The 18162-nt window shown below is 41.9% G+C and overlaps 1 protein-coding gene across 1 annotated transcript; it reads right to left on the reverse strand.

The window, feature by feature from the left end:
- Positions 1-2395: 2395 nt before the first annotated feature.
- LOC125897588 (transmembrane protein 88) lies at positions 2396-12631 on the reverse strand. The gene is made up of 3 exons (XM_049590988.1): positions 12324-12631; positions 11108-11402; positions 2396-6161 (listed from the first exon to the last, which is right to left on the reverse strand). Exons 2-3 carry the CDS (start codon positions 11399-11401, stop codon positions 5934-5936), a joined length of 522 nt encoding a protein of 173 aa, XP_049446945.1. The 5' UTR covers position 11402; positions 12324-12631; the 3' UTR covers positions 2396-5933.
- Positions 12632-18162: the final 5531 nt, after the last annotated feature.

Consider the following 18162-nt stretch of genomic DNA (forward strand, 5'->3'; position numbering starts at 1 on the left):
TCTGAGTTTGTTTTGTTTCCTTTTTTTTATGCTCACACAAAGAAAACAAGAGGAAACAGTGATGCTTAATATCAGAATAAATGAGTCTCAGTGTGATGGGAACTAATGAATAATGATGAACCGGTGACATTAATGAAAAGTGCATTTGGCGCATTTTCAAGGGATTTTATAATCTGTAATTATAGTTTCAAGGGGCATTATTATAATGCAGCTCTAAAGGGCATCAATACCAACTGCCGAGCACTCTCTCTGCTTGTTTTTGGCTTTCAGAGCTCATTGTCTGGTCCATCCTGCTCCAATTTCCTCCCCCATGCTCTGCATCTATTCTAATTGTCAACCACTTAACAAGAGGGAATGGTGCTACAAGTAATTGACCCGCATTATAAGACAATTTTCCCTTCAAACTAAAAAAAACAATCCGGTTTGTTTCTTCTTTCTCTGCCTCGGAAAAGCACATTAAAGTTCAAACACACTTTCAGAGTAAACAGTACACACGCAGAGGATGAGCTTAAAGCTTAAAGGTATGAGTCACCCAACGAGGAGACACAACAGGGTGAGCTTCTGCTGACCAGCACTGCATGTCTGTATGGTCAGTGTTAAGCTGCTGCGAAACAACTATGATTTCTGCTCCAGCTGCAGAGTTTCACTGAACTTTCTGCACATTATCATCCATACAGTAACTTTGCCTCAATAAAACAGTGTAAACAGTAAATTTGTTTTATTAAAGACATTAATTAGATGAATTTCCCTATGGGGACAATAACGTATATCGTATCGCATCGTACCACATCATATCGTATCATATCATATTGTAATTACCTGATAAGAATAAGAAAACAAGATCCTGAGAAGGCATTCAAAGCTGGATTTTGGTGCTTGACAGTTTCTGTTATTCTGCTGTGAACACATTTTTTCTGTATCACAAAGCTATTAAGATTTCACCTTTTGCTTCTGTTTATCTGTCAGGCAGAAACACATAGTTTTCGTCAGCAGACACTAAGAAGAGGTCATACACATTGCCAGGTAAGTCATCGTAATGTGGGCTGATACTGGCAGCCAACACTGCAGGAGCTCTGAGCAAGAGTAGGATGATGTATTTGTCAGTATGGTGGTTTAATGGACTGCATACATCATCAGGACAGACTGGACGACCACATCAACAGTGGCAACATGTCCTTTAAGTGGTGTATTTAGTCACTTGTACTGCATGAATGTGACCAGTGTAACAAAACTGAGGGTGTCAGAGACGATCCCATGTTGTTTTATTTCAAAATTAAGGTCATAATGCCATTTTAGTATGTTTTTATGTGTTATGCATTTATGTTTAAGACAGTGTGAATGTTAAAGGGACAGTTTACCCCAAAATCATTAATACTTAATCTTCCTCTAACCTGTAGTGCTGTCAGTAAATCTAGATTGTTTTGGTGTCAGTTGTCGAGTGTTGGAGATATCGGCTGCCTTCTCTCCAATATAATGGAACAAGATGGCGCTTGGCTCGTGGTGCTCAAAGCATCAAAACAATACTTTAAAAGTTGAACTGCAATGTGTTTTTCCAGAAATCATGATCCAGTTAATACAGATAATCCACAGACCTTGTTGTGAGCATTTTCATGTAGGAACTATTTTCTCTCTATCGAACAACACCCACCGGCTGTGTCACCGCGCAGAAGGAAGCGTGCATCTACTCATAAACAAGAGGCTTGTGCTTGTGACAGCACAAGAAGTGAATATTACTAGCGTTCTCCTCAGCTGAGCTGTAACCTCAGCTAACTCAGCGGTGCTAGCAATAGATGTACGATAGATGTAATAGATGTACGATGATACAGTTGGTGGGTGTAGTTTAAGGCTGTGTATTGACAAGAATCTGGCAATGCAATATGTATCACGATACAGGGGTTGCGATTTATTGCGATATATTTCAATACTCTAAGTAAGGCAATTTATTGCAAGTTTTTAAAAGGAAATTTTGGGATATACAGTATCACAAAACATTATATTTTGATATTTGCTTACGCCCTTAGTGTATTTCTGTAGACAGAAAATAGTACCTACATTAAACTGCTCGCAAAAAGGTCTGTTGGTTATCTTGAGCAACCGGCTCTTGATTTCTGAGTTTTTCAAATGTATTTTTTGGCATTTTGAGCACCACAAGCCGGGGGTCATCTAGTTCCATTATATTCAACAGAGGGCAGACATCTCTATGGCCAAAATCTCTAACATTCGGCAACTCACACCAAGACAATCTAAATGAATAAGTAGCACTACAGGTAAGAGGAAAAATATGTAGTCTTGATTTCTGGGATTGAACTGTCCCTTTAAGTCATCAGGACTCTAATCCACAACCCTTTACAAACAAGTCACATCACAAAAGAGACACTGAAAAAAAAGTCCTGTTTTTATTGTTGTGAGGTCAGAACATGACAGTGTGCTGCTGTTTTGTTGACAACACTGAAATGAAAAGCTGAACAATAAATAAATGCTGTAAGCTTTTCAGTAAATACTGTAGTTAAGGTGTAATGTTGCCAGCATACAACTCAAAAAATACATAGACCCTTTTCCTTCCTAGTTCTCGTAAAATACTGGAACTAACAGGGCTTCATTTCTGTAAACAAACATACAGTGGAAGATAAATAACAGGACTTACATAAGACTTACATAATAAATATGTTTAAATAGAAAATAAATACATCTCAGTAAGACTACATTGGCACAGGACATGTAATAAATGCCTCTCATGAAGTATGATTCAAGGCTTTCTTCTGAGAAATCCAAACACTTAATTACAGAGCACTGACACTCAGATAAAACGGATGTGCGGCACGTGTGTCGCTGATGAATTTAAATGAGCAGAAAGCAAAGAGGCAGCAGAATGAGCTCCTGCTCCGATGATTCAAATCTCACTTTAACACCTGGCTCCCACTTAACAGCCATTACTTTTGTCGTACTGTCAACTGTTGTTGTTTTTATAATGAAGGGTGTGTTTTATTATGGCACGATGTGATCTCAATAAAAGATCCACTTACATGAAATGTGTTTCATATTTCTCTCCCTCCCACAAAACATGACTGCTAGTGATGCTACATCAGATAAACAAACATCATCGTCCATTTAAGTCACCGCACAGACGATACAAATGTCCCTGTATGCTGTTTGAGCGCCCCAGGGGAGCTGAGCCCAACACACGGGACCAAGTTAAACCCAATGAATCTAATGTTTGCAATAGTGTTTTGACTTTTTGCTAAACTTCTAATGTGCAACCACAAATAACTTCACAGCAATATCCTTCTGAGAAAGTCCCACATGTAACCACGCCAAATAGTTAGCAAACAGGCAATACAAAATCACAAAAAGTTAGTTGGTTATATACAAAATGTAACTGAATACTACCATAATGATGTATTACTGTCCTAAAACTGCTACCTTATCTAAAGAACATGACGATTCCTTTGAGTCTTGCTTGTGTTAATGCAGCCGTGATATTGCAGTATTGATATGCATTTATTTGTCCTTCATTTTACAAAAATTATTTAATGAGCATTTTTTCTGGACTGTCCCGAGATGCATTTTGTTCCTTTGGATCAAATGAGTGCAGAGTATATTCTCTAATGTTTGTATGTGAGGTTAAAAGACATCAAGCCACGAATCACAGAAAAGTATGTGGTTTCTAAAACAATACAAATAGACTTAAGTGGAAACTGCTACAATGACTTTATAACCACAATTGTACTTTCTTGTTCTCAACAAATCACAAAATGACCTTAAATGTAGAGGGGGTAGACAAAATAATGGAGACACCATCAATTCGCAACCTAGTAACAACGCTACAAAACTCGGTCTCGATGAGGATAGAGGATAGAACCAGCAGGTGATTAGCTTAGCTACCCGCGAGGGGTAGGGGTGTCCCAATTCCTTTTAGCGTGTATGGGTAGGGGACATAACAAGGGGTAGTGGGTATGAAACTAGCCCGTCGGAGTGAGGGATTTCAGATGCTGACTTGCCAGCGAAGGGTAGACGTCGCCATGGCTACCACTGATCAAGAGACGGGGGAAAAGTTCATACACAGCTGTTGTCAGGTTGCTTGTTAGCTAGCTAGCTAGCTCGCACTATCTGGTGTCTGTCATCTGTCCTGTTCTGTCAGATTTTTCACATTACGATAACTTGCCAGCTAGTATAACCATGCTGCCTCATAATGTTAGCTGGTTAGCTAGCTATCTAGCTAGCAGAAGTCCCCTGTCGTCTGTCGTTCATCAAACGAAGCATGATGAATAATGCAGATGCAATTGGTAGGATTAACTCAACTGGAAACTCCATTGTAGATGCCGGTTGGAAATGTAGATGGCTTGCAGCTTCCTGTTTAAAATAGTTACGTATGCGTGAACGCAACTGACGTGGTGAGGTAGTGAGTGGTGTCCCAATTCCTAGGGAAACATTTCCCCTACCCCTACCCCTCGTTGCTTCATTTTGAGGGCCAAGGGGTAGTGGGCAAGTGCTAGGGGTAGGGCCAAGGGCTAAGGGGTAGTAGACAAGGGGGGGTATTAGGATTGGGCCTAAATCTTGCCAACACCGCGAGGACGCCAGAGACGCCAGGAAGTAACTACATCCAGCCAGAAAATAGTCCATAAAAACCCATGGATGTATTGAGGCCTTTTCCACATACCCGGATATTTGAACTCGTTTCTATGAGTTTTGACCTTTTGTCTACACAAAATAGTGTTTTAGGTCTAAAAACTGACCTTCTATAAAACTGCTTCCAGGATGAGGATTTCCAAAACATTTCAGTGTTGACATGTAGACAGGCAAAACTGAGTTTAGGGCTTGTAACATTAGAGCGTGTGCCGTTTTCTCCTTTATGGGGCATCACACATGACCATTTTGTGCAGTGGCAGACGTGACAGAAATAGTGCTGGTTCACATCTTGCTAACAGGGCTTTTAACATGCTAACACATAAATGCACAGTTGGTCTTCCACTATACAGGGGAGCAGAGGTGTCAGAAGTGCTATAGGGGTCACGGCTCCAGAAAGCCTTCTGGTAATAGCTTTTATTCAGGTTTCTGTTTGGCCAATATCTTTCTTCTACCTCTCTACATGGCTTCTGGGTTAGGGTTATATCGCCGCCTGTTTGTTTGGCATTTTATTGACGGCGCCTCAATTGCCTTTTGTGTTTGCATTTGGATGAAGATTTTATTTAAACAGAGCTTGTTTGAACAGGATTTTTTTAAGAACAAAGGAGAGAGAGAGAGAGAGAGAGAGAGAGAGAGAGAGAGAGAGAGAGAGAGAGAGAAAAAATTTCCGAGATACCCATGAACATGTGGCCTGGGCCTATGAGAGTTGGATACATTATTGGAGGTGTGCCCCAATGATTCCTATGAAAGTTGCTGAGTGATGCATGATGTCAATAAAGTTCAAGTGCGGAGGTATAAAAGTACTCTGATCCTCTGCATTGTTGAGCCCAATCACACTACAGACTTGCGTGAGCTTCCAGTTTAGCGCTCAGCGGAATGGGGATAAAATGATGTTATCGTGCAGCTCTTCTAGACTTTCGAAATGTTATCAAACTGAATGAATCAAATTCTGATGGTGAAATGAATCTTATCGAGGGTGTTGTGAAATGGAGCCACTAATTTATAGGCATGTCTTTTACAATGTAACTCTATGGGAAATAGTCTCTTTGGGCCCTGTGGCATCACATGACGGACCAGGAAGTCGTAATTTCATTGTTTGGCCACTACAAGAATGAGCTTCAAAGCCTGGAGCACTTCCTGGGGGCGTAGCATCTAGTTGAGTCAACATCTCTCACACTATATTGTCAGGTGTCCCTGTTATTTTGTCTACCCCCTTTGTCTCTCAGGTTGATTTTACATCACACATCACACTTTCTGTTCCCCCTGACTGTTAACATATCCGACCCTCAGTGCCTCCTGCTGCGCCTTGATCAGACCCAGGCGTGGACGCTGCTCGCCCAGTCCGACAGCTGCCCTCTGTACCAGGCGCGTGTGATCGGCTGAATGAGGAGCAGGAGTCGAAACCTTCGGAGCAGCCCGCAGAAGACGGCGGCTGCCACAACCACGAGTGGGGACATCATCACGAAGCCCAGGATGATGAGGGCGGAGCAGCTGTTGTCGTCAAGGTAACGGCAGATGGCAGAGGGGGCGTCAAGGACCTACGAGGACAAAGGCAGAGGGAGACCATAAAAGTAGACAGGAGGGCTCCGGAGGACATGATGAACATTTTGGCATCAGGAGGAGCTGCTCCTCCACTGTCACAGAGAAAATAGGTGGGATTTGTTATCCGTGTGTGTGTGTGTGTGTGTGTGTGTGTGTGTGTGTGTGTTAGCATATGCTCAAGGTGCAGAAGTGGGACAGTGTGTGTAGTGGACTGTGACAGAGTTTCTCCCAGCCTCCCTCTACAGTTCCGATAAGCAGCAGCTCAGTAGCTGTCAGTAACCCTCTGAGCTGTCAATCACCTTGTGAGGGCGGGAGGCGAGAGGGAGGAGTTAGACCAGAGAGAAGAGCGATGGAAACTATAGAAAGATGTAACACTGGCAGCTGCAAAGAGTGCACAATGACATCCTCACAAAAGCATACACCAAAGTTACACACAGATACATGAATTACACTCACATATATTCTCTGTCAAACATACTCAGAACGATTTTGGTTACATCCGAGGCTTTTTCTAAACGATTTCCTATTGTAAGCATTTTCAAAACGAGCTTCACCCCCGACAAATGCACCCTAGCAACAGCAGTGTTAAACACTTACGAGCACACGCACACACGCAGACACAGAGACACACCTCAGTCAAGTGCACACTGTGCTTTCAGCGAGTACATTTTCCTCCTCAGCGTGTTGTCAGTGTGTCTGTGCACAGCTGGCGCTGGCACCAAATCAGACAGCCTTGTCTGCTCAGTGGGGCTCTCTCCCCGTGCTCAGTCTGTCACCACAATGGGGAGAGCTCTCTGACTGACATTGTCTGTAATTGTTTGCTCTGAACTGACATTTGCTCTGGCCTAATCACGATTATAGTCTTGTTGCAGGAGGACACTTTGCATGTTCTTAATTTGCCTGCTCTGTCGTACGGCTGCAGCTTCAGAAACTGAAAAAAACCCAGCTGTATCGAGGGTGAGGATGTGGTGTTATGACCTGTCGGGTGAGCCGAGCCAAGTAGACCTTTACAGCATGATGCCTAGACTCATCATATTTTACTGATGATCTGTCTGCCCCTCATGTGACTCACCAAAAAATGAGTCGCACCCATAAAACACTGTCTGACATGCCCAAACATTCAAGTTAATCATTATCTTTTTGGACAAGCTTCTTGTTGATGATAAAAAACCAATGAGTATAAATGTGAAAAAAAAAATCTTGAATACCTCTGAAGAGAAGGCGTCAGGTAAAGAGGTATAACCTTTGCTGCCAAAAAGACTTTCCCTTAAGGCTGTGATTGTTTCCCTCTACGACTCCAGGTGTCTTAATGAGGAATAACCCTTCCACTCCCTGTACGGCGTGGGCTTACTTGCCTAAACTTCAAAGTCAAAAGAGGCTGAGTGCAGATTCCTTATTATGAATGATTTGTAAACTTACTCTCAGGTTGGCACAGAGTGCTATCATTTATGAGCAGGACTAAATATTTTTAAGCCACTTGGGGGCAGCAGAAACGAGCTGTAAACACAAGACTGACATAGCGTCACATTTTAAAGGGAGACACCACCCAAATTAAGGTTTCCAATATTTTATTTCCATGACTGAGAAAAGTTCAATCAGCATTTGTGAGCATGTGCTACTCTCTCTCAAAACTAGAAACCAGGGAGTCTCAAACTTGTGATATCATCAAGCCCTGACACACCAAGCCAAGGGTAGGCCATTGGTCAATGCTGGGTCATCAAAGAGCATCTTTTGCTCTAGTTTTTGCGGTGTGTCATGCACCGTTAGCACTAGTCGGCCCTTGTCTGCTTTTTTTCGGCAGATTCATCATGTTTAATCTGTGTCGCAGAAGCTTGAACCTGTCGGTGTATGAAATCACTCTGATTGTCAGTTCAGCTCAGCCCACAGGAAGTGAAATGGAAGTGAGGAAAGCAAACACTCACTCACAATCACAAGAGGGCTGTGCTGTTGTTAGCTGGCGCACAGTAAATATGGTTTGCTCTTTCAACTTCAGGTTGGGTTGTCAATGTCCTAACTGGCTAACTAGCATCTTGAATCTATCCTGTCGTTCTTCTGCCTCCCTTTTTGGATGACGAATACAGACTGCCGCCACCTGCTGGCATAGAGAGTTATTTCATCTCACATGGGTGCAAAAGGTACGTGCTTGTTGGTTGTGGCTGCAGTCGTTGCGGTGTGTTCAAGTGCAACTTTTTGGCTGAAACACAGGCAACGTGAGGCCATGCAACAGTTGGCCTTTATCGTCAACAGTTCATGGATGTCTGTTTGGTGTGTCTGGGCCTTAAAGTCTGGAGCTGCTCCACAGACAAGGAATGGGAGCCAGATTTTTCACTTGGACTGCACTTGTATAGCGGTTTTCCAGTCTTCCCACCACTTAAAGTGCTTCTACGCTACATGTCACAATCACCCATTCATACACACACTCACCCACTGGTGCCACCTGCTACTCAGAAACCAAACACACACTCAGGCACCGATGGGACACCCATCAGGAGCGATTTGGGGTTCAGTTTCTTGCCCAAGGATACAACATGCTCACAGCTGCCCCATACTGTGGATCCACAGAATGTTTGTTTTCTTTTTTATACCCAAATGAGCTTTATTCTGTTGTAGTGTTCTCGGCTGTGAAACAGACAGTGCACCCATAGTCAGAGCATTCCCCTGGGTGCTGTGTATGTCATCTAGAACATCTTCCACAAATCATTGTCTATGCAGCAGCTCCAGACTTTACACCCTGTCACATCACAAATTTGAGTTTAAGCTCTCTAGGTTTTGGATTTGAGAGAGAGCTGCTCATGTTAACTAACATTTTTGGACTGACTGACTGAAATTTGGCATATTGGCATAGTTCGACTTTAGGTTGACATGTCGTACTTGTTGGTAAACTTCGTCCAGCAGTTAAGGAGCAACATTCATTTGCACCAGTGTTTGTGTCCATATGATGAATGTCCCATATTCACTCAGCTCCTGAGAAAAACAGCTGCGTCTTCAGCTGATAAATGCTCCACTACGTTCACCAGCTCACTAACTGTGTCTGTCTGTCACACGGTGCTTTTTCTTATTCTGAAAACAGCTGTTTGCTGTGGCTGGAAACACCAGGCTGAGGATAATTATCTGTGGGTTTGTCACTATGAGTGACATCTTTCACACTGCATAGTCATTTGATCTATTGTTATTATAAAAACACAGACTATAGCAGCTTTAATAATCCTCGACAGCTGCATAAAAGTTCCTGCTTTCCAGGAACTGGGAGGAAACATTTCATGCAACAGAGGGGAGGGAAACTGAGGGGAACTTACAGACAATGATAATCAGTTCAAGGTTTGTTAGCTGACAGCAAAGAGTGACAGGAATCATGAGGGTGTTGTGCACCAAAGGTTCCCTCTATGACTCAGACTGGAGCGTAAGCAATTTCAAGCAATGAGCTTTACGACTTGTCACCAGGACGCCCCAGTTACAAGTGTTTCTTTTGTGCATTTTTGCCTTCATTTTGACAAAAGAAAGTTGAGATAGATAGATAGAAAATCAACATGTTTTCACTCCAGCCTCATCACATATTCATGTTTGATCATGGACCTTCAACGTCCAGATACAACATGAAAGGTATCCTGGGGGCGTCGGTTGTTGGTGTTCTGGGACGACAAAGTTCTGCCTGTTACATACGTTGTCTTCTTTCAAAATACACTTCCGTTTTCACAGGAAATTTGACATTTACATACAGTCTCTTTCAAAATAAATGTACTACGTTAGTACAACAATGCAAATTGACATTTTTTCCTCCAACAACCAACATACGTGGTTAGGTTTAAGAAAAAAGAACAGGGTTTGGCTTTATTATCCTATGGGATGCGAACACCGCTCTCCCAGCTGAAAGACTGTGTTTCTTGGTGTTTCTTAAACTATGACTGCAACTGGCCGCATATCATGCCGATATTAAAGGACTGCTTTTTCATCAGTGTCTGATGCCACAAGTCACTGCCCAAGCGCTGGATTTTGACGACTTCAGAGTGAGACCGGGTTGATGGAAAACTCGAGGAAAGAGAAAAGAGGTGAAATACAACAAAGGTCAAACCTGAAATCAAACCAGCAACGTCGCAATCACATGTTATGAGTCTTAGACCAATACCTGGACATTTAAAAAGCTCTTGAAGCCATGTCCAGCATGATGATTAGTCACTTATATGGTTGCTATGGGCAACTGGATCTAAACATGTGAAGATTATTGTTCAGTAAACATTAGAGGTGGTGGAAAGAATTGATGCAGGATATATCCTGTGAGACAAAACAGCACAGGGAAAATAGGTATTATATTTTAGATTATTAACATTTTTAAATATGCATCTTGTTAAAAATACCTGCAGTAGTACAGTCATTCACATACTGTATTCTGTATGTTTGCGTCCTATGAATCAGGACATCTCATAGAGATTAATACAGAAACAGTTGTGTCAGCATGTCCGGTTTGCATACAGAATGTGTTGTGGTTTTGCACTCAGTCTACTTGGCAATCACATTTGCTGCAAAGTAAATGAGTGGATTTTTATGAGACCAAAGAGACAAAAATGACTAATCTTCTGGAACATAATTTGTGCCGAAAATGTAATAAACTGCAAAATATTGCATTGCACAACACAAATAACCCAAATCTTTATCCTATTATTTTGGATTGTGAAAATAATGAGCTCTGGGGCCAACAGGGATTCCTGCCACCAGTAGAGAGTATCCTGTATCTGATGTTGAAGTCAGGATCTTATGCGAGTGAATTAGTGTCCAAATCAGCCCATTATCTTCTGACTAATCATCCAAAGGCAGGATTATTTCAGATGCAACTTTACAACCTGATTTTTTTAGCTCAAGTCCCACCATTGGGTCAGCAATAACAATAAACTCCTCCTCTCAGCTTAATTGCCACAAACCGAATAAACAACAAAGAGTTTTATCTCACCCTGGAGTGGCAGAGGAAACCGGCGTACAGCAGCAGCACTGCAGGCAGCAGCACCACGGAGAAGACCACAGCCAGGAGCAGAGCGCTGGCTAAGATGACACACAGGTCCCAGAGGATGAGAGCTGCCCCACAGGCCACGCAGCCACATCTGCCCCTGCGGCTGCCCCACGCGCTGTCCCCGCTATGGGCCACAGGAGGGGGCAGCATCTTCACCCCCTCCCCGACCCAGAACTCCTCCTCTTTCTCCTCCTCGCCTGACCCGCCATCATCCAAGTCCACGTCCATACCACACATCCTGAGGCGGAGAGAGAGACAAAGAGAGAGGGTGAATTGTTGTGATTCAGACTGCAGGATGGTTACAGGCAACAACTGACACATCCCTGGACTTGTTAATGTTTAATGAAGTAAAAGAGATGATGCTTGCAAAACATTACTGCACCTTTTTGATAAAATCTGTATTAAAGTCATGGAAAATGAAATTCTTTAACATATTTATGTTAAATCATTCAGTTTTTTAGCTTTTTATCACATTCATGTTGAATCACACTCGGTCTGTATCTCTTCCCGGCTGCATTCATATATTTTTTGCACATGCTGAATTATAAAAACATTAAAAAAGATAGTGAGGCACAGACTGAGCCCCGGCCCCTCTCCGCCTGCTCCTTTTTTCCATCCAGGCAGCCAATAACTCATTAGATTATTTAAATGAGGAACCTATAGCCTGCTTTGACTTTACATAGGCCACACACACACACACACACACACACACACACACACACACACACACACACACACACACACTTTTGTCTCCCTTCCCATCGCTCCTCCGGTCGATCTCATCGATCAGAGCTTTGTCACTACAGCCAGGACTGTGTGCCAATACATTTTAAAGTGAATCAGTGAATCAGTGAATGACCTGCTGATGAGCTGCAGACACACACCAGGAGCCAGGAGCATCACACCGGACGGGACACATGCTTCAGCGCACCTCAATCATGACCTGAATACATATTTCGCTCTGCTTTTTTGTTTCTCCTTCACCCTGATCAATAAATTAATATAAATTAGCTGTTTATATTTTACTTTACACTTCAGGTGGCTTACTCTGCTTTTTCTGTCTGGAGAATGTTAAACCCTGGTGACACAAGCATATGATAAAGTAGCCCTGTGTATCTTATAATAAAAACAGGTTATGAATGGGAATTTTATTGCCTACCTCCAAGTACAAATCCCGGGAATCCCTCCGGTGTGTTTGAGCTCCTCTCCCGGTGATCCACCCGGACCTCTTAATTTTACAACAAAATAAAATCAACACTTGTGTGTGTGTGTGTGTGTATGTGTGTGTGTTTGAGCAGCAGCGGAGAGGAGCACCTGTGAGTTGAACCCTGCGCTGCTGCTGTGTGAGGAGCCTCAGTGCGTCTGTGGGAGCGAGCGACTCCGGGGCCGCGCGCACTATCGTTAAGTGCGCGCTCACGCGGTCTCACAACAATTACATCTCCAGCCTAAAGAAAACATATAGTTTTGACTGATATCGCAGTGTTGTTGATTTAGATATGTAAACACAACACACGTGAACGCATCTGTGCAGCTGCAACACGAACATACAGATTAATGTGAAGCAAAATGAAGCATCACAAAGGGGTGGGCTGAGTGTCACACTTCTACGTCACTGCTGTACATTTTCTGGCAACACATTGCCCTTTATCATGGGTTTATACATCAGCTGCACATACATTGTGGAGAACAGCTTCTGGGTTGCCAGGTTGTGCAGGTTACTTTACACATGTTAAGAATGACCTATGTTAAAATCAATATATCAGTTCATTGAAAAGTTGTTCAGAATTCACGAGTAGAGACTTGATGGGTTGTTTTAACCCCCTGAAATTAATTAGGCCTACTAAGACTTGTGCATTTAATGTAAACCGGATGGCTTGTTTAAAAATAGGCTATTTATTAATGATTTAAGAACATTTATAAATGCATTGTTATCTAACAGAAAGATTATTTTTGGTTGAACAACATTTTTATTACCATAACTGAAACTTGACACCATTTTGTTAATGAAAGAATGTGTATAAAGTCTCCCCTTTGATAATAAGTAAAATAAAGGGGAGATTCTCCATCCAGTTGCATTTTTTTTCTCCCAATAACGTATAAGCATATGGTACATGGTAAGATAATTGTTAACTTTTTATTCACCATAGAACCAGTACATTGCTGCAACCCTAGTTACAGTTTACCAGAGGTGTGGACTTGAGTCATATGACTTGGACTTGAGTCAGACTCACCTCACAAATTTGATGACTTCAGACTCGACGTGACAAAATCAAAAAAGTCAACACTTAATTCCCCAGATACACTTTGTCTGAACCAAACTGACAGCATCCAATCAAGCTGCAGGGAAGAACCATGAAGAACAAACACGATGTGACTGAGCAGTAGCTAGAAAGAATTATACCAAAGATAATTTTGTTTGCAGTGGTCAACAAAACACAAATTGCAGTGTGCAAAACATGCCACTTGAAAATCATAGATGACTTCCAGCAAATTTGTTTTAACAAATTTGAAAAGCATTCACAGCTTTAGAAATTTAATACAGTATTGTTTTTCTGCTGTTGACATGGAGATAAATTTGATGAAGAGCACATTATGAGTTGTTGATGACTTGAAACTCAAAGTTAAGGACTTGACTTGGGACTTAAAGGCAAAGACTTAAGACCTGCCTGTGACCTACAAAACAACCTTTCATTCCCTTTATAGAGTATGCCTTATCACTGCTGTGTCTTCACTCTTTATTTGGTAAGTCCTTAAATATGCAGTAAATGGTTGTAAAAAATCATAAAACACAAACCTGGAGAGCTTAAAAGCAACTTAACAGTTGTTTTTGCTGACCTCCAGTGGTGTAACTTCTGATCTTGCTACATGGATGTAGAAGTGTACTCCAGGGTACACTACACTGTGACATCATAGTTGAGCCTGGTTTGTAGTATGGCACGTTTGTGTGTTGAAATAAAAACTAAAATAGTCTGTACTATATTATTATAAAGGCTGGTTGTAGCCTGTTCATGTTGTTAGCTGTTCAATTGAGTGACCTCTGCTGACCTTTACATAAGTAGATTTCAGTTTAGTCAGATAATCAGATAACATCTTAGGAAAATTAGATTACAAGGTACACTTACATTTACAGAGGTCACACATACTGTTAAGAGTGACTCTAACACACATCACAAGGAGAAAAATACAGTAAAATCTAATTAAGCTGGAGACATCTTGCAGTGGGATCACTCCAGCCACAATACAGAGATTCATGTCTTAAACAAATAGGGGCCAGGGGCGTAAAGTGTGGGGGCATATGGGCTGTTCTCTGCTTCCTATCTCCCTCCTTATATCGCTCTTGCCTGGATCACACCCGTCTAGCACTTCTCGCACAGTTGCGATACTATCACATTGGCAAAATCAGTCCACAGACAGACACAGGAACACCTGGCAAATACTCAAAACAGCTTCTGCGGGTGTACTCGTTGCAACTGGTGTCACCTGGAGCACACTTTGCCATGATGACATACAGGCACGAGGTGAAAACGGCACCAGTCGTCACTCAAAACTGTGTCAGAAAATATGTACTCTAAGGAAAGATATGAGGAGTGAGTTGTGGAAGATGGTGAGCATCAAGCACATGTGAACTGACCTCAGTATGAAAGTAAATCAAAGTTTGATAAAGAAGTTAATATGTGACAATAAGCTATGACATGTTCAGAAATGTCTCTCTGAGTTTCTCCCTCTGCAGTCTGCCTTTCACCGATCTCGGAGCATTGTCAGCTGTGTGGCCCCGAGATAAGCGGATGATCGATTTGTTTTGCAGCACAGACAGACAGTCAACCTTTTGCTGCTCAAATTTAATTACTCAGAACAAGGGAGAAAAGATAAGAGGATATGGGAAAGAGCTGACAAGAAATGGAAGAAAAGATACAGTCTGGACGTGGAGATAGAGATGAGCATATGATTGATGAAGACGAGGAGAGCTGCTGTCGAGAGTCTGCGGGGAAGATGCTGCTGCTCGGCGTGTTTGTTGTCTGCTTCTGAGGAGTTGAAAGGTAAGTCAGGAGGATTACAGTAAACGTAACCTTTCAGACTCTACCTGTGACATCTGCTGACACCTGCTGGACTCGCTGTGAACTTTGCAAACTAAGTGAAGCACTGACTTTTTTTGTTTGGCAGTAACTTCAAACAATGTTCCTCAGTAATGTCCTCCAGCCTTCTCTGATGACTAAACTCAGACTCAGACCATGAACTGAACATCCTCCATTTGTGTCCTTTCAGGTCCATCAAGCTGTGTGTCATTGTGTCGCTCTCTGTCTGGAGCCACGCATGAGGTCACTCACCATCCATTTACTGAACAGCATCCTACAGGTTGCCATGGTAATTCATCTTAGTCCATTATCTATCTATCTATCTATCTATCTATCTGATGATATCATATTATTAGATAGAGATAATGAGGTCGTAATTTCAGCAGCTGTATTTGCAGCACAATGACAGCAATTTCATTACCTCCGCTGTAATTGGTTACAACAGAGTAATTATGTGATTATGTTAATGTCATTAATGTCCATATTATTTATTACGTATTGTCACTATAATGAGTGACATCATGTACAACTACTGTGTGTAATTTAACACAATGATATGAGGGAAATAAAAATTTCTTTTGTGGAAAATGCTCCTTTAAACCCAAGAAAATATTCATTTATTATTCACTTATTATTTTATTTTTTGTTAAATTGTATACATGTTGTTGACAGATTGATCAGAGTGGAGGACTCCCAACTGGTGGGTCACAGCCCAAAAGTGGGTCACGGGTCTATTCTGAATGGACCGCAAATGACTTGCAATCATGTCAAGTTTGTAAAAAAATTACACTTATTTTAAGTACAGTGAATTTTCAGCACATAGCTTTTATTATGAAGTGCCTGGGGATGGCTGTAGAGTGAGTGACTAACTGACAGCTACTTGACAGAGACAGCAAACTAGCTTGATGACATGGCCAAACACAAGTATGACGCTGAATGTATTAAGTAGAAATCTGGACCCTGTGGCTGCACCAGTAGGGAACCACTGCTCTAAAGGTCAGGGGTGTCAAACTCATTTTAATTCATGGACCATCAGCAGCCCAGTTTAATCTCAAGTGGTGGAAACCAGTAAAACCATCGCATAATAACCTATAAATAATACTACCTCCTTCCTTTCGATCCCCGGCTCCTCCAGGCTCCATGTCGAAGTATCCTTGGGCAAGGCACTGAACTCCAAATTGCTCCTGATGGTGTGTGAGAGCGTGTGAGTGGTTACTCAGTAGCAGGTGGCACCAGGTATGGTAGCTTTGGCCACCGGTATGTGAATGTGTGATGTGACATGTGGTGTAAAGGTGCTTTGAGAGGTCAGGAAACTAAAGAGGTGCTATACAAGTGCACTCCATTTTACAAATCAAAGGTATTGTCAGTGCCATATCGGTAGGGTTCCATCAATATTGTCTTAAGATGTCTAACTCTTTTGTACTGAAGCTGCTAATGACAATATTTTGCAGGATGTTTGATATCTATAAATATGACCACAAGAAATATTAACTGTATTTTCAGAGACCTGTAAGGGGGGTCAGGGTGAAAGGCCTCTGAAGAAGCATTTTACACAAAGCAGGCTACTCACTGTTAAACTTGAAACCTGTTAGCCTTCACAGGTGCTTCAATATCAGGAGTGCAAAATCATCCAGTGGGCCAGATTGGACTCTTTGGCAGGCTGCTTCTGGCCCACGGGCCGTATGTTTGACGCCCTGCTCTAGGTTATATTAGCGTTGAGCTGAAGTTGACTAATTGAAAATGTATCTATTGAGCAGTGTCTCTATTTTTCTTAAAGTTTGTACCAAATCAGACACATTTTTCCAAGAAGACTTTATGGATGTTTTTAGGAGGAATGAATCAGACATTATAGACCTGTAAAATAAAGTCTTACCAAGATAACTGTTCCATTGTGGGCGCTTTATTATTGTGTTTACTTTATGGCAAAACTTAAAAAAAATCATGTTTTTATATGTCCTTGTTGTAAAAGCTATAAATAAGCCACACTGTAGCGTACGTTTTTCATTCTGGCTCAACATACATAAGGATGCGTTCACAATTTTCAAGCCTATCCTTAAACATTGCTCACATGCCAATATGTACATTGAAAGACAAATTTGTTGCTGTGACGATTTCTCTCCTTACTGACTGTAGACAGATCCCTTCCTCACATGATAAACAGAAAACTAGCAGTTTGAGTTTGCCAGATTAAGTGGATATCTTCCAAAGTCTTGAGTAAGAAACTCCCTCTTTGTGTTCCCATGTCTCTGCTGCAGCTCAGCAAGTAAACAGTGTCTATGCAAACACAAAGACTGTGACTCGATACTGGCTTTAGCCGACTTTAAAAGGTATTTCTGCACAGCACAAAGACTGCGGATTTCCTCCCCTCTCTTACATTACAGTCGCAGTAAGAAGGGATCATTTCAGTGTGAACAGAAGGAATAATCACAGCAACCAATAACACCTTCATTGTACACATGGGTATGTGAGCATTGTTTTGAGACAGACTTGAAAAAATGTCATCCTTTAAAGGAGACAAATCAAGAATGACATGGATAAACAAGTGATGTGCAAAACTTTCTCTGTGGCTTTTCCATCACAGCATCTTATTAAACTTCCTGGCACTGTGAGATCAGATTCAGGCCAGTGAAGCAGGAAACAGCAGGCTCTGTTCCCATCATGCACCTCTTCTGTGCTCCACTAAGCGGCACCAGCATCTATTAAATGTTTGTCCATGACTGGGGTTTGTTGATCAAAGAAAACAACATCATGTGCCGTGGCCCAAACTCACACAGCAGCCACACGATCATAAAGAACACAACTTTAGTGTTAGAGGCAGAGAGAGGAAGCTGTGGGTGTTTCTTTGGTCCAACACAGAAACACTCTGACAAAAAACAGGAGCGCTAACTGACACTCAGATGAATAAAACAAAAGACAAACGGCCAG

Source organism: Epinephelus fuscoguttatus, linkage group LG1 (assembly GCF_011397635.1).
Source record: "Epinephelus fuscoguttatus linkage group LG1, E.fuscoguttatus.final_Chr_v1".
Lineage (NCBI taxonomy): Eukaryota > Metazoa > Chordata > Actinopteri > Perciformes > Serranidae > Epinephelus > Epinephelus fuscoguttatus.

Coding starts and splice junctions, on each gene's coding strand:
- LOC125897588 (XM_049590988.1), bottom strand. CDS start 11,401: ATGTGTGGTATGGACGTGGACTTGGATGATGGCGGGTCAGGCGAGGAG. Junction 6,162..11,107: donor GTTTCCTCTGCCACTCCAGG/GTGAGATAAAAC, acceptor TTGTCCTCGTAG/GTCCTTGACGCCCCCTCTGC.